General features: G+C 38.7%; 2 protein-coding genes across 3 annotated transcripts in view; one reads left to right on the top strand and one right to left on the bottom strand.

Moving 5' to 3' along the window:
* Positions 1–1,464: 1,464 nt before the first annotated feature.
* LOC101859871 lies at positions 1,465–11,261 on the bottom strand. Its single transcript, XM_005101931.3, has 5 exons — positions 10,446–11,261; positions 9,176–9,232; positions 8,484–8,520; positions 7,626–7,704; positions 1,465–6,556 (listed from the first exon to the last, which is right to left on the bottom strand). Exons 1-5 carry the CDS (start codon positions 11,127–11,129, stop codon positions 6,484–6,486), a joined length of 930 nt encoding a protein of 309 aa, XP_005101988.1. The 5' UTR covers positions 11,130–11,261; the 3' UTR covers positions 1,465–6,483.
* Positions 11,262–11,613: 352 nt separating this feature from the next.
* The window catches only part of LOC101859494 (carbohydrate sulfotransferase 15), a 25,512-nt gene continuing 20,287 nt past the window's right edge, over positions 11,614–16,838 (top strand). Inside the window, exon 1 of one of the 2 annotated variants that reach the window (XM_005101930.2) lies at positions 11,614–11,771. The gene's annotated coding sequence lies outside the window, so the exon portion shown is untranslated. The remainder of the gene's footprint in view (positions 11,772–16,838) is intronic. The other variant, XM_005101929.2, reaches the window with a different exon arrangement.

Below are 16,838 nucleotides of genomic sequence, written 5' to 3'. Positions count from 1 at the left end.
TTTAAAGTTTGTCTAGCTACAACAACTTCAAGATGATGGATCCCAAAACCCTCATGTCCGGACCAAATGCTACATTTTTAAAATGATCTCCTGTTGACTAGAAAGCTGTTAACTTCAAGAAGAAAGAAAAAAACAGTGGAGCATTATCTACTACAAACATCTTTTGATTAGTCAAATAATACTATAATCCGTAATAGAAAAAGGTAACTTTTTCTCATGTTTAAGATCAAACAAATGCGTTCAGTTTTTAATACAGATTAATCCATGGTTTGGTTCCATCTCGCGTTTTCTCTCCCACAACAAAAAAGGATATAACAACAGGTTTTTAAAACTCAATTACATACCAAAAGTTAAATAATGACAGAGCTTCATTCTTTGATTTTACACTGCCAGATTGCATACTGTCACGGACATGAAACAATTGCAGAAGTCATTCTTTAAAATAAACCTGTCAGATTGTAACAAACGAATAAGAACATCAAGAATTCAAAAGTTGCAAAAACTTTGCAAAAAGTGACTCTGCAGTCGAAAATTGTGAAAACTTTACACAAGATAGCAAAAAAAACTTTCCTTTTCAATACGTCAAAGCTAGATCTCACATTTCACTGGACAGCTCTGATGTAAAGTTACCTGGCGGTCCGAGGCGTCGGGTCTGCCTCGTCGTGGTCCTGAGTTCGACTGAATACCTCAGTGAGTCTTTCAGACGACGTCTCTATTTTTCGCGCCGGGCTCATGACGTCATCCAAGGGCGTGCCACTCCCCTAATTATCTAGTTCCCACAGTAAAGATAAGAGTCATGTCCCTTGACATCACACTCTGAGAGCAGCTGGCATGCTGTTAGCTCAGTTGTATCACACAGGGCTTCAGGTTTGAATCCAAAGAGGCACGTTCACGGATTCGGTATTATTTGGAGAGTTCTCTAAGCTCTCTACCTACATGGTTCTGTCATATCAGAGATAAATGAGCGGTTGATGGATGCTCTGGTACTCCCCCTCCTTCTTTTTTGCGTTCATTACTCTTTTGCAATACCTCTAATTTTCGGCACTAATATGACTTTATTGTGTTGCAAGTGCAGTAAAACTTTTTCCAAAACTATTTTAAAAAACTATCAGAGGTAAATGTCACATTTGGAAGTCCGGCCTTAAAAATAACCAAACAGTGCAGAGAGAGGAAAAAAAAGTCACAAAAATAGAATAGTTAACTATGCACTATTCAGGGTGGCTCAAAGTGCCCCCACATGGGGAGGAGAGAAGGTAAATATTTTCTGTGATTCCTCTTCACTGCGAGAAGAGTTAGTGAGTACATTTCAGTTCTCAAAATCTAGATCAAACAAAACAAGGACTAACAATTTCTCGTTGTTCTCTTCCAAAATAACACTTTTAAGGAATGTGGTTCTTTCCGTATATATATATATATATATATATATATATATATATATATATATATATATATATATATAGCAACTTTGGTCATTCCAACATCTCACATTTGATGAACCCCTATATCTGTATAAAAATTATAGCACAGATCCATATTTTACTTTCAGTTATCTCTAAACTATGGCAACCAGTAAATTATGTTAGAAAAAATATAAGTAAAATGTATATATCTATACAAATACATGTACATGTCATGAGTGCAAAACTCTCTTAAATAAGTCCTGTTAGAAGTCTTTTATAAAAGTACAAACACGCCTTAAAATGAGTAAAAAGTTTAAAACAAAAAAAACCCCCACCCAAATATCACAGACAAAGCTAACTTTACGGGATTATGCTCAGTGCTGGGAAACAAAATAACTATACACTCGTATAAAATATAACAAAATCTTGATACACACATATACACGTATAATAAAATCAAAACTGGGAGACAGCAGCATAAAGACACAGTCGGAGACGACAGGCCACCCATCGCCGGGGAGAAAGTCGCCATCTTACACAGGTGGCCGTCTTACACAGGGTCAATATATAATGTAAAATAATATACGTAAGGGAGGATTGTCTTATGCAGGTGGCTGTTGGAGCGAGCACATTCAACTGCATGTGTGTGTGTGTCACGACACAAAGGAATCAGGAACTCATCAAGTTTTGACACATGGACTTGTTGGTATCAACTTACAGCTTGTTCATTTGTCTTGTTTTTGATGAAAATATAATACTCATATATATCTTGAGGAGAAATCGACATATTTGTGATTGAAGGAGGTGTCGCCTGCTGTCTAGTATCTTTCTACACAATAACATTTTCTCTAGTCCATTTGATTTATTTATGTGGCCAAAAAATCTCAACTATCTCTTCTGATGGTTCTCATTATAATCTTTCACAACCAGCCACCTGGAGCAACCTGTCCCTTTGCCTTCCTCTCAGTCTATGACGTCTTAAACACAACATTTCGTCAAGCTCTCACATCCCATACAAAAGGACTGACCACCTATATGTTATCATAGTTCTTATCTTTGTGCTTTTGCGCTCACTGTTATGTTTCTGTTTGAGAGGACAGATTTCATCTTGCTGAAAATTTCTTTAGATTATGGCAATTCTCTGTTTTATCTCTGTTTCACTTTTTGCAACTAGTGCAATTGTGCAGCTAAGGTACTTAAAGCTGTTGATCTGATTTACATATCATTTTTTACATGAGATGTTGCATTCTGTGGCATCTGCACTTTTTGAGATCACCATGCCATAGTACATAAATCATAGAAACATTTCTATTTCGTTCAGTTCACCTAAGAACATGAACATCCACTCATAAATTGTTACTAGGTAAGAAACTCAATAAAATTATCCTGAATACATTTAAGGTGAAATCAATTAAATTAGAACATTATCAAACATTATTATGTTCTTGTCCAGGGATACGGTATACTAATAAACTGCAGACTAAGCTCAACACACACAAAAATTAGGACTAGTATATTAATAAACAAAATTGGAAGGAAGTAAAACTATGGAGATTATGAAAAAGTATTCACACACAAAATCATGACATAAAAATAAAAGCAAAGGTATAAATTACACCAAAAGAAATTCCAAAATAATCTTATACTACTAAATACGTATAATGAATGAAAAATAAATAACATTTTTGAAATCAGGAAAAGGAAAAAAAAACATGTCCTTTTCAAGTGTATATCACAGCTGCTTTAAGTCCAGATTTGATCCTTTGCATGAGACAGTACAATTTACCATAGACATTTCTAATTTGTCTGTCATGGCTGGTAAATACAATAGCAAGAACACAATTAAATTTCTACTTAAATATAGTTTCACAACCGACGAAGTTATCCAATCTTTGATTCTATTCTTAAAAAAGAAATATGTCCAACCATAAAAAATATACACAGTAAAAATATAATATGAGTCAAGAGACTGATTTTCATCACTGAAAATTATTGACATTGAGTTAGTTACAAAAAAATTAGACATGACAACGTTCATTCATCCATTTCATTGGTGAAAATGTAACATGTGAAGACTGAAAGTAACAATGAACGACCGTTCAGCATCAGCGCTGCTCTCTGTGTACTTCTGTTGGAGAAGATACCAAATCTTCTATCAAAATACCAGCTTGATGGCAGTTAAAAATATCTCTTTCTGTGTAAAAATACTCTCAGAGCATATACGAAATAGCAAATATTATGCTTTTTTCTTGTAGGCCTACCTCCAGGGCTCATGTCCTTCACCCTTTTACCACCACAACACAGAATGGTGGTGGGTTTGTTTTTGTTTTTTTGGGGGGTTGGGGGTGGGGGGTGAATAGTCTTATGAATGAGTCAACGGTTTAAGAAATGATACATTTTATGAGTCAACGGTTTAAGAAATGATACATTTACCACAGTGAGAAAACCCCCCAAACAAACTGTGAAGTGGAAATACAAAGACAGATGGCTTGACTCTTACAGTCAGGTTACATGAGCAGAATGGTATGACACACCATTCTAACAAACAGACAAATACTAACAAGAACGGATCAAGAACCTAATATCTCTAGAGCATTATTACATTTACCATCTCAGACAAATTATGCCAATGAAATAACTTTGATCGCAATATATATATATATATATATATAATATATACCACAACACAATACCATCACAAAAATGTTAACAAAGGGGAAAAACCACTTGCAAATTATGCACACGAATCAAACAGTGAGCTAAAAATGTGGGTGAACAACAGATGGGCAGGTTACACAAGATTATGCGTTTGGATGGATCCGGATAAATGCCATATAGTCCAAAAGTCACTGCAGTGAGGTATAGAGAAATAGGTCAGCCCCGCAGTGCCTGCTGCTCTACACACATTGCACAACAACATGACCTTGAACCAAAAGGGAGACAACTGGATCAACGTCTAGTGCTGAAACACCAGAATCGTCTAGCCAGTTGTCTCCACTTAAACACTTTAAACACTGGCCCCTCAGAACCTTAGTCCAAACTGTAACCCTCTGAGCCCCTGCCTCCATTCTAACCTCTTGAGTTTGAGCCAGGCCTCTATGCTAACCCTTTAACATTGAGCAGGGCTCACTTTCACCATTGGACTCCAAGCCCTATCCTTCACTTTAACCCTTTGAGCCCAGGCCACCATTTTAACCCTCTGAGTCCAGTCCTCCACATTAACCCTTTCACCCTGAGCTCTAACCTTCACTTTAACCCTTTGACTTTAAGCCCTGCCCTCCCTAAGCCTTATAAGACCCATGCACCTAAGCTCCCGTGGGCCTACTTCTTGATTCACACCACTGCAAACTGACGCATGCGCTCAGTGCACAGATGTAAAAGTACAGTACGCTCAGGCATGTGCTTGTGTTCACTGGGAGAAAGCAAAGGCAAATGAAGCCAAAACCCTTAAATCTATCTCATCCAGTGTGACAAGGCTGGAGCATGTGTAACAATGCTACTCCTATATATCTAACAATATTGACAAAATCAATACAATTTTTGATGAAAAAAGCCAGTCAACTTAGACTCAAGCAATAATTCAAACCCTAAATCTACATATTGAAAAAAGAAAAAACAGGCACTGCGGGCTCAAAATCAATCCATATATAACAAACCTTGAAACATACAGGGGAGAAAACAAAGAAGGCACTATAGTAATGTCATCTAACATACAACAATCAACAAAAATTCCCATTCATCTGCAACAATGGCACAGTTGAATAAGGGTATCATCAATATAGGCATAAATTCCAGCTTCACATTTGAGGCGGAACTAAATTTCCCTAAGCCTTCCTGGAATCTTCTACTCTAAGTCCGGTGTCCACTCGTCAGTCAAAAGTCCAATCTAAAACAAAGTCAGGTGATAAATAAATTTCAAATATAATAAACTATTTAAAAAATTCAACAAGCATTTTCATACAATGAATATCACCACATGCAGCCAAGACAGAAAATGTGGGAAGCATTGATGACAGATGAGTAGTTACACACGGCACTCCACTGGCACGACCTCGGCTGACCAGGTATTCTGATTTCTCTGACCATTTTCCTTTAGATTTTTTACGAAACATAGAAATCTAAAAAAAATTAAATCAAACCATTTAAACTTCAACTCTTTTATGCCGATATAGAAAAAACTGTGGCTTCAATCCAAATAGAGATTAGAAGAGAAATCTGTGCAGCTTACAAATCTACACTGTCTATTTCTAAACTTAACATGTTCATCGACATATTTTTAAGAAGGTGATCGAAGAGTTAAGTTACACAGTTCTACAAACACTGTACACATACTCTCCCCTTTTCCAGTGTACCCAATCTCACTCTTTCCCTCTTTCTCACACACGCATCTAGAATGTATAGCTTTTTCCTTGCTTTAAATGGGCACTGCTTTACCATTTTAGTTGACAACACGAACATCACACAAAAAATGTCAGCATAGCTAGATCCCCCCTCTTTGCCCTTATTTCCTTATTCTACTCATCCACACACAAATGATATAAAGAACTAAAAAAATGACTTCACACTTTAAGGCTGAGATACATCTAAATAATAAAAACGTAAAACTTTCCGTTAATGAATACAAAAAATATTGGGAAACAAGAATAATTGAACATGGAATGTGACATATCACAAAACGCTACGCCCTACATTTCCGAATTTCAGGTCAGTTTTCAAAAAATGAAAAGACTTCTGAGAAACCTCGCGGTGTCATGAAAATACTTTTATCTATTTTTTATGCCTCGGGAAAAAATAAACAATTGGTTGAGATTGCTTCCATCTGATTCAAAACTTGAGCTTACAATATATCATAAGATGGAACAATTACGCAAAGAGTTCACACAACACCAGGAGCACTGCAGCCTGAGGTCTCTATAGGTGTCAATTGAAGTGACCGAAATAAATTATAAAGTCTTCAATAAGAAATCCAAATCACGTCGTCAATTTCCAGATCAAGTTGAAGATAGGCCAAACTCACAAACTCTGTCTTAAGCTGCAAGATTCTGTATGCACGCATTTGTGACCTGCGACCTCAGAGGCATCATCATAAAATTTCTTGTTCCAACTGCTCCATCAGATCCAGTTCTGACTGGTTGTAGCGTGGAAGTTGTTTGCTCCTGGAAAATAATTACATCTTTTATAGCGATGGTCCTATACATTAGTTTTAATTAGAGTTTTACAGCACTTGCAACATAAATAGTTTATATAATATGTTCGAGATTAGAGGTATTACTATAGAGATAAAGATGATTATTGTTTGATAGAAAAGAAGGAGCAAACCACACCAGAGCACATGCCAACCACCCACTTGACGGTCATGAAGAGGGCAGAGGGTAATGACCTCTGATTGTGCCGCAAGCAAAGAGGTCTATCAGAGATTTTAACATAAAGTAAAAGATTACTATTTTTAGACATCTGATTATGATACATGTTGTTCTGCAGAACATACAGTCAGGCGAAGTCTTACCCTAGAAGTGAAAGAAAAGCCACTTATGCTAACAACAACAACAACAAAAATCATCATTATCATGAAGATAATTTCTATAGCATCCACTCTCATACAATAGAGAGTTGAAAAAGATGAAATGGTATGCATTTAATGCCTCTATCAACACTATACGTTATTTAAAAGGCGGACAGCTATAGGCCCTTTACAATACCTTCATTTTAACACAAAATACATGAGCGTGAAAAAAACTGACAAGATCTTTTTCCATTTTGCAGGATATCAATCCCACCTAGGTGAAGTGAGGAAAATTTATGAAAAGTCCCTTTCCCAAGTACACAACTTTGGGCCCCTAAACGTGTTTTACTTGTATAGGGTTTTACGGCGCTCGCAACTGCATAAGGTCATATGAGCGCGCGAAGCACAAGTTGTTTGCATTCGCAACAGTTCACTGCACGGCTGGTTAGCTTTTAGACTTTAAAATGTTAAAAAATCAGTGTAAATATATATATATTTTCAATCTAAAACAATTTTTCTAGCTAACATAAAAATTTTAAATAGTATTAATTTCACTTTACAATTTGCCATAAAGGCCAATGGCTTTTTCTGTTTTTCCCAGTGGCTCCCCCACAGACTGGAGAAAATGTGTTTGAACCTTTCAGTTGTGAGCCTGACAGCCTAACCACTGGACCCCCAATGCCATATCACAAATTTGGGAACCCCTGAGGTAAGGCACTTACGGGGAGACTCCTCTCTTGTCCACCTCCACTTCGTCCAGATCCTGCCCACTGGTCTGGAGGTATCTTGGAGTCTGCAGATCTTTGAAAACAAACAAGAGAAGAATCCATGAACATTTACGTAAATTTGTGGCATTATTATTTAAGCTGAGAACTTGATCATTGACAGAGAGGGAACATTCTGCCAGCTCACTGGGCTTATTCACTAAATATAACGACATGGCGACGGGACTATACATAAATACAATTCAATATTATCACTGTATCCAGGGCTTTCCTCAGCAGCCAGCATGAACCCTAAAGGGCTGTATGAGTTCATCCTTGGGGATTTGTGAGACAATTCTGAAAGTCAAACCAAGAGTGCTTTTGGTTGGACTAAAATGTGATCTTAAATCCATGGCAACACCACTAGAAATACTTTCACTGACATGACAGTATTTTCTGTCATACTCACGTTCAGTTAACATACTATATTTTTTAATCTGTTCATCTGTTGTTATCAATATGATATCACACTATGAACTTGATCTTTTATAACCCAGATAAAAAGCTCATACATCAATGATACGAGTAACATACCAAGAAAACTCCAACCTATCCTAATGGCCACTGTATAAGACAATCACATGTACAAATGGCCACTTTCCTTTCTTGGCGTGTCCTTTTATATCATGACATTATGTATCATGTCCACCTGTTTGGGACAATCACTTTTCTGTAGACAATGGGTTGCTGTCTTTTTCAACAATTTTGACTGTACAGCCATTTTTTCACCGACTGGAAAGCTTAGTAGATATATATATCCTAATCATGAATATTGACAACTTAAAGTAAAGAAATTCCACAGTGGTAGTAACTTACCATCAGGAACAGTAGTGAATAATTCTTTCTTTGTATCCTGAAGACAAAAATAAGAAGTATACATCAACATCATTGAAAAGAGACATTAAAAAATGGAAGCTACACGCTCATTGTAGCCTACATAATAGAAAATGGTGCATACTTCATGAGGATCTGTAGCATTTTAGTTTGAATGAAAACTTCAAATAGGATTGACCATTCATCTTGAAACTAGGGCAAGCATTTGCTCCCCCACCCCCATTCTTTATCAACTCTTACATATATATAAACACCATCATAACTGGCCAGTGAACTGTAAGCTAGTCTCCACAGATATTCTGAGAATCATTTGGTATTTTGAAACAAAGTAACAGCATTCAAAATCTTCAAACATCTACATAAAAAACCCACCACAGCACCTGTTTTCATCAGGTGTCAAACTCATTTCCTAGAGTGAAAAGAGTCTTAATTTTGTACACTGTGGGTACGGCTATCACTTCGTTTTAGTTTTATTTAATATTTTACATCACTCACAATACAAACAGGTCATAGTGCCAAAGATAGGACCTGAAGTATTACTAGAAAGTAACATACAAAATAAAGAAAGAGGAGAGAAAAGGACGAACGATAGATATTTGATAGGGGAGAAAGAGCCTTTTACATAGAGTCACAGTGCATATTCAGAACAAAGGTATATCATCACTTTGACTCACATGTCCCTTATTGGCAGCACGGAACTTGGAAGGATCAAATCCTCCTTGAGGTGAATCCTGATGGAGACAGCAATTACAAAATGGTAAAACAACACTCACAAGAAATAATATTACAAGTATAATACTATTGTTTTAAATGCTTTAAAGGTAAACAACAAGTCTCAAGCATCACAACCACATAATTAACATACATGCTTTTGAACAACACCCTTCAACCCCCTCCCCCCCCCCCCACACACACACCCTCCCCAGCTTTAACAATGCAAAAGAACAGTTATAATAAAAGTATATAAAAACTGACTGGATCTATCAAGAAGCAATTATTGTTATAACAATATATACAAATGGAATTTAGAAATTGGAAACAGTGAAACTTCTTTCCAAAACTTTCCGCTAACAAGATAGCGTACAAGTAATGATATAAATGAAATGTTGGAATCCCATTTTGAACAGCTTGACTTATTGCGCAGCATCTGGGGTTGCTGAGGGGTCACAGTTATATATGTGTGTGACAATAGCAGGAAACAACATACAGTGATCATTGAGATGTACAAACTTAACATTACAAAGTGCCAGCCCACTCGACAGACTATTACAATTATCTACTGTACTGTATGTCCTGCCTAATTGATCGTCTATAATCTACCTGTGCTGTGTTAATTGAGAACTCAAACCCTTATGAAGAAACGAGGTTTTAAAGGAAGCACCTCCAGTCCCGGCCACCTTGATAACATTTGTCGGAGGATGTGGAAGAAGGATGAGCGCGATATGTTCATTGCCTTCCTAAATGACATCAAGATCGTCCATTGCAAATAACAAAAGATACGAACTATCAAAATATTTACTATCCTTTTGCTTTTAAGGAACAAAACAATTTTTTGCGGCTGATGACAGTCCGGCCCAGCCTGTTCAAAGGCAGAGGCAACAAGAAAATGTTTAGTGTTGTGGGTTGTAGTATATAAGCCTACTATTAGACTGTCAAGTTACAGAGTTATCAGACTGGTCCGAAGGTAGAACATCAAGAAGGTTCTAGAACAGAAACATTAACATTGTGACATGGTAAACCTAATTTGTCAGTGTCATGGTGGACTAGTGGCACCCTAGCTTAACTTTTATTACACACGTAACTAAGATATGGAGCTTATTTGATGAAACCTTAATGTTTAATTCACTGTGATCTTACTGATATTTGAAAAATGACCAGCTAGCAATCGAAGGAAAGTTTAATAAACCCATATATATCTGTTCTAAAAAAGCTGTTCAAACTTACGACTTCCATTTGAAGGCCTACATCATCGTCGTTTCGATCCCATTCTTGAGAACTCCGCATGATAGTTTTTTCCCGTAAAAGCATGTCTTGTTGGAGTTTATACTGTTTTCTCTGAAGCCTTTGAGCATACGTCTCAGGCAAAGGTTCATCCTCGTCCCTTGAAGTGATTTTTCCATTGTCATACCTCTGGTCAAAATTATTTTCATCATTGTTCAATTTCTCTTTCTTTTTGTTTTTCTTTTCTTTGTCCTTGTGTTTTGAAGTATCTGCTGCAACAGGAATCTTTAATACCTCATCAATATCATCATCGAAGTCTGAATCACCTTCGAACACCAAAGCACTGACATTCGACCGACTATTTCTGTTGCTTTGCAATGCACTTCCATTACCTTTATCTTTATTTTTTTCCTTACTCTTTTTCTCTTTGTCCTTTTTATTCGGCTCAATTGGCTTTAATGGACTTGAGCGTCCAAAACCATCCTTATTGTAGTCAATGTTTGTATCTTTGTCACCCAATACGGTGGACGTCCCTCTTTCATCCGCCTTTCTGTCATTGTCACTCACATTACGCTGCGGCCAACCCGTTGACTCGCCATTATTTACATTAGCAACAGAGTTGGGACCGTTTGTGCCTTTACCGTGTAGCGTAAGTTGGTTATTAGCCTTGCTAGATCCAGAACCCATTATCACAAAAATCTATCTGAACATTATTTGAAAGGAATCTTCAAATATTAACTTCTCATTTCAGTGAGGAAATACAACAGTCGGTTCTCCACTGTGAACCCGAAGTCGGACATAACAAGAGAAAGTGGAATGTGCGGTTCCTTACAGGAAGTACAATTCATTATGTCCGGGGGAGGTTCAAGTTGGCTTGTTCTAAGAATAAATAGGAAAGTATGCCAAGACATAAAACTGGTTAAAAAAAATGTAAATACACAATAGGAAAGTATGCCAAGACATAAAACTGGTTAAAAAAAATGTAAATACACATTTGGCAAGCAATGATTTGTAGAATTACACTGCAAATATAACAACAATTAATGTGCAATAGCAGAATTCTTTTTCTGCATCAAAGTCCTTTTTATAGATCCTGTACCCCTCTATAAACCAAATAGGCTTATCCCAATAAAAAAGGGAGACGACTACCACTAACTTCCGGACTATTTCCTACTTTCTTTTAGCCCAGTGTTTTAACACTACACACCAGTAAACAGTGAACACAGGAGATCTCTAGGCCAACAGACTCGTAGACTACAGTGGTCTTCAGGATGAACAGAAAGTAGACGAACGTCCTGTCTCAAACATCCGGAGTGCTGCACTGTACGTGTATGTTGTAATTATTTGGAGGGACCGCAGAGCAGTGAAATAATATTATGGTTTGATAAACCTAACAGTAACTTGATTGAGTAACAGTCTGGAATTTTTTAAACACTATTCTTATGTTATTTTATAATTAGATCTATAACCTTTTGTCACAAGCGGCTGAAGCGGATGGCTTGCTTTGTCTCAGTCTGCAAACTGACAATGACAAAGGCCTGCCCAGGCCTTTAAAATGAACTATTATTTACTCTTCGAAGTGGCTAGCCGTACTTAAGTACTGCTAGACTGCCAGTCTAGCCGTACTTAGATCTAGGTTTGGCCCTATCGACTCAAGCCTGTTAAGTACACAGGTCTCATTAGATCTAGAATCTATATCTAGAAATCTAGATCTAGTAATTATTCAGGTTCAAATACATGCGTCAGTAAGGCACCTTTTGGTTTTGTCTGAAATACAAATACTTTAGGCATTGCATTATTCGGACTCGAGTCCGAATATGAAAAAATGTTATTCGGACTCTGATTCTTGTCCAGCATGACATCACTTCCGACTTCCGACTTCCTGTGACTCGTGACTCCGGCTTCCTGTCCTGCCTCACTCGTGACTCGCCTCAGGCTGGGTAGAGATCGGGATTACCTCGGGCAAAAAGGCGTTTTGTGCAGCCGAGTTGTTATCTTATGATGAATTTGAGGCCGGCCTGAAAAGTTATAGCGCTTCTAATAAATGTTTATTTGTCAAGAGATCGTCAGAAGCAATTAAAGATGGCTCGTTAGCGTGTGTCGGGGTTAGATGGGCGGCCTGCACACGTGTGGCTGTGTGCGTGTCAGGGAGGGGGGTGGGGGGGGGCACTATCGGTCCGGGCGTTGAACGTCGCATACGCGTCAGTCTTTTTCCCCCTGGCAACTGATCATTATTACAATAATATAGGCCATAAGCTAATCTTGACATAGATCTACGTAATGAATTGTGCGCTGGTCTATGGAATCAAAAGTTGCCGTATGCTGAGCTCTACACAGCAACACAACTTTTTCTTGGTAAACAATCGAGATGACACAGGCTTGTATATTTGGAAGAATCGGTCTTTTTTTTTTACACAGCTCATAATATGCAGGTGCCAGGTGGTCTGCTAATCTTCAATTTTACCTTTTTCTACAACAAAGAAAGTGGGAAACATGGGGGGTGGGGCGGGGGGGGGGGGGGCGGATCAATCATAATCAATGAGGAGGCGGGCATCGGATCGGCAGAAAAGGTGTGGGGGAAACTAATATTCGGACTCGAGTCCGAATAAGAATTTTTTTTATTCGGACTCGAGTCCGAATATGAAAAAATGTTATTCGGACTCGAGTCCGAATAACGACGGCCAACTAAAAATTTCATTTACAATTCAGCCATCAATATTAAGTACGGCTAGCCTGACAGTCTAGCCGTCCTTAAGTACGGCTAGCCTGGCTGTCTACCCGTACTTAAGTACGGCTAGACTGCCAGTCTAGCCGTACTTATCTTAGGCCCTATTAACATTAGAAAACAGGAGGTTAAAAATACATGCACTGTCATTAAGGCCCCTGGTTTCGTCTCAAATACACAAATACTTTAGGTACTGCACACTAAAAACTAAAAATGTATATTTACAATTCAGTAGGCCTATTTTTTGTAAATGGTCAGTCTAGCCATCATATTAAGAATAAGTACGGCTAGACTGCGAGACTGGCTTTTAATTTTGGCCGGCTCTATTTCTCCGATCGTTCGGGAAAATAAACTTGAACTCTATTTCTCCGAACGGTTTCCGTTCTCGAGATTTGTCGATAATAAGTGAATGTAGTGGCCCATGTGTGTTTGTGTGTGTGTGCATGTGTGTGTGTGCGCATGTGTGTGTGTGAGTGTGTGTATGTCTGTGTGTGTGTAAGGTGTGAACAGGTGGGTGAGGGGGGGGGGGCGTGGAGGGATTTTTTTTTTTACATGAAGGATTTTAGTTTTTGCTGGGTAGCTAAATGCAAAATAAGTTACTGCCAAGGTCGAGCAGTCTTGTTTTCTCGCAGTTCCTTCTGAAGATATTTTCAAATGAAGTATAGTCCGCGAACGTTGTCCAAACCACGACTGAAGTATCTGAATACAGTGGAACTCAGATTCAACGAGGTCGCCGGGCCTAACCTAAAATCTCGCTGAATTTCAGCAAACACGAGGTTTTGTGAAGGTAATTACAGGCACTGAGCAAGTAATGTATTAAGAGAAGTCACATGTAGTGCCTGAAATGCCTGCATATTATGAGCTGTGTAAAACAAAGACCGATTCGTTCAAATGCACACTTTAACTTCTCGATTGTTTACCAAAAAGTTGTTGCTGTGTATAGCCTAGGATACGGCAACTTTTGATTCCATAGACCAGCGCACAATTCATTATGTAGATTTACGTCAAGACTAGCTTATCATTGTAATAGCGATCAGTTGCCGAGGGGAAAAAAAGACTGTGACTGCGACGTTCAACACCCGGACTGCTAGTGCCCCTCCCCGACACGCACACACTGCCACACGTGTGCAGGCCGCCCATCCGACCCCGACACACACCGGAGTAGACACGTGCACGTTCTAACAACGCATGTGTTGGTATGAAAAAAGACCGCTGATTGGTCGCATGCAATCGGCTTAAGTGAATAGCCTAGTTTCACAATGTAAGTGCAATGGATGGTTTCCAGGAATAGATCAAGTTCGTTCTTGGAAAAAAATGAGCGAAGCCACGTCTGCGGGGGCTGTTTACCCTTGAAATGACTTCGTTGAATCGCTAATTTAAGTGCTCGTTGAATCCTGGTTATTTTTATTGATTTTAAAGAAGAAAAAAAATCGGGGAATCTACCTCCTCTCGTTGAATCCGAGCTTGTTGAATCAGAGTTCCACTGTCTTCAGACATTTAAAAATCTCTAGCTCTAGAAATTGAATTTGATGCAAAAAATGCTTCTTCCCAGTCCTCGCAGAATGGCGGAATGAAAGGATGACGCCTAAATCTCGCAAATAACCTAAAGAATCTCGAGATCGGAAACCATGCGGAGAAATAGAGTTCAACTTTATTTTCCTGAACGTTCGGAGAAATAGTCACTTTGTTTAATTTTATATGGGCCTGGCTTTAACTCTATCCGTACACCCTGGGGTCATTTTGTACCCCCGGGATTGTAATCTTCACATTTTAGAATACTTCTAGATCTAGTCTAGATCTAGTACGAAGATCTCTTTTGAAACTTTCAGTCAGTAATTTCTCAAAATATCATCTTGACAGACTGCTATGCAAAGCATTTATTATAACGATCGGAATAATGAGTAGATTTTCTCTTTGGAAAGTTGTGAGTGGTGGCACAGAGTTCCCCATGTCGTATGGATACGACAGTAAAACACGACGTACAGATAGAGTTAATTATACGTAGTTGTAATATAGATAGTTTTAGTATAGTATAGGATAGGCCCTTATAGTTACAGTAGGCTACTCAGACTAATAATTAGTAGGGGCCTTTTACTACTTTTAGAATGCTCAAACTTGGCATGACTCAAAATGAAGTTGTTTCTAGATTCTAGTTTTTGTTTAAGTCTTAACACCAGTCCCTTGTTACTGTACCTGTGTCCTGTACTGTCAAACCTTCCTAAGACAGAATGGGGAAGGAGTTCCACAGAGGGCCATCGACCAACAACACACAAAAGAGGAGATATTTTGAAAGCGGAACACCCTAACCTGAACCCTAAACCTAACTCTAACGATGTACCCTAACCCTAACTCTTGTATAGTTTGCTCCGTGGACCTTGTCACGGTAAGTGTCGGCCCTCTGCGGAACTCCTCCAGGGTGCCAGAAAAAAATTCCATCTCGGACAGGGGAATTTTATTCGTGGCGAGAGGGGTGAGGCCCGGAGTCCAGAAGGTTTGGGTCACCTGTCCAGTCGACAAGCTGTGGTCACACCTCCCAGGTGATATTCAAGTTTAAGCCTCTCTGAAACTGACATGGGTTCAGTCGTACAGTAGAGCTGTGCCCGTTCGATTTCCCTATGCGACATTCATGATTTTTGCGCTATTCACAGCTATTCAAAGCGTGGCAGAGCCATTCGAATGCTGTGTGATTTTTGTTCCATAATGGATTCCTTCTAATTTTTCTCAACGCGTAGTAGAATTTTAGCATTATAAAATATATCTAAATTCTCTGAGGTAAATTCGGAGTTACATTCAAGTTGATGATTACGGGACAGAGTTATAAGAGGAGCCAGAAGGAGTTATAAAACATGCCTCTAAAAGGCACTCATGATGCCATTAATAACTCAATAGACCATTGCTTCAAAGTGCAGTCGGAAATTTTACGTACATTGCATACTGATTCGAGCTGCTCTCCCGTTGCAAATTTCGACATTCGAAGCACAAGGCAATAAGGGTACCCACCACCGCTTCAAAGCGCAGCGAATGTTTTTTGTGTAAGCTGGCATACTTAACTCCCCTTGGACAATGTGATTTGAAGTGTAAGGCTTATTTTATATGAGTACCCACCGTCATTTCGAAGTTCAGTGAATGCTGGTTTAAAAAAATTTTAAAAATTGTAGGCTGACAGACTCACCCTTGTACAGTTCGACTCGACATTGGAAGCACAAGGTTATAAATGCTGTGCTGTGATGTCATGGCATCGAGGTGTTTCGTGCGTGATAGAGCCAGTCGTGTTTTGAAAAAAAAAAAAAAAATCCGCCAGCCACCATAGCCTACTCGTGGGGAGATCATCGAAAAGGTTTATACAGTTTGTGGGTAGGCCAAGGTGCGGTGGGGGGATGGCAGGCGGGGACAAATGAAAAGAGAGATTAAGTGTATTATAAACCATGCTGGCTTGGCTAAAAATACTCATTACACATCTTGCTGTTACAATCACATTGCCCTTTGTCTCAATCCCTATTCCGTTGTCTGTGCTTTCTCTTACTTTATGGCTGCATTGTAGGCCGTTTTACACAGGTTTGACTGTATAATATAATACAAAGACATGCAACCGATTTCCATGGTGGAAGTTAGGGAATTCCAAGAGTTAATGCAGTTGATCCCCAAAAATTCACAAGTAACTTTGCCCCCCC

The sequence above is a fragment of the Aplysia californica genome, unplaced genomic scaffold, assembly GCF_000002075.1.
Source record: "Aplysia californica isolate F4 #8 unplaced genomic scaffold, AplCal3.0 scaffold00304, whole genome shotgun sequence".
In the NCBI taxonomy this organism is placed as follows: domain Eukaryota; kingdom Metazoa; phylum Mollusca; class Gastropoda; order Aplysiida; family Aplysiidae; genus Aplysia; species Aplysia californica.
Note: the sequence above shows the minus strand (reverse complement) of the source record. Positions and strands in the feature narration are given on the sequence as shown.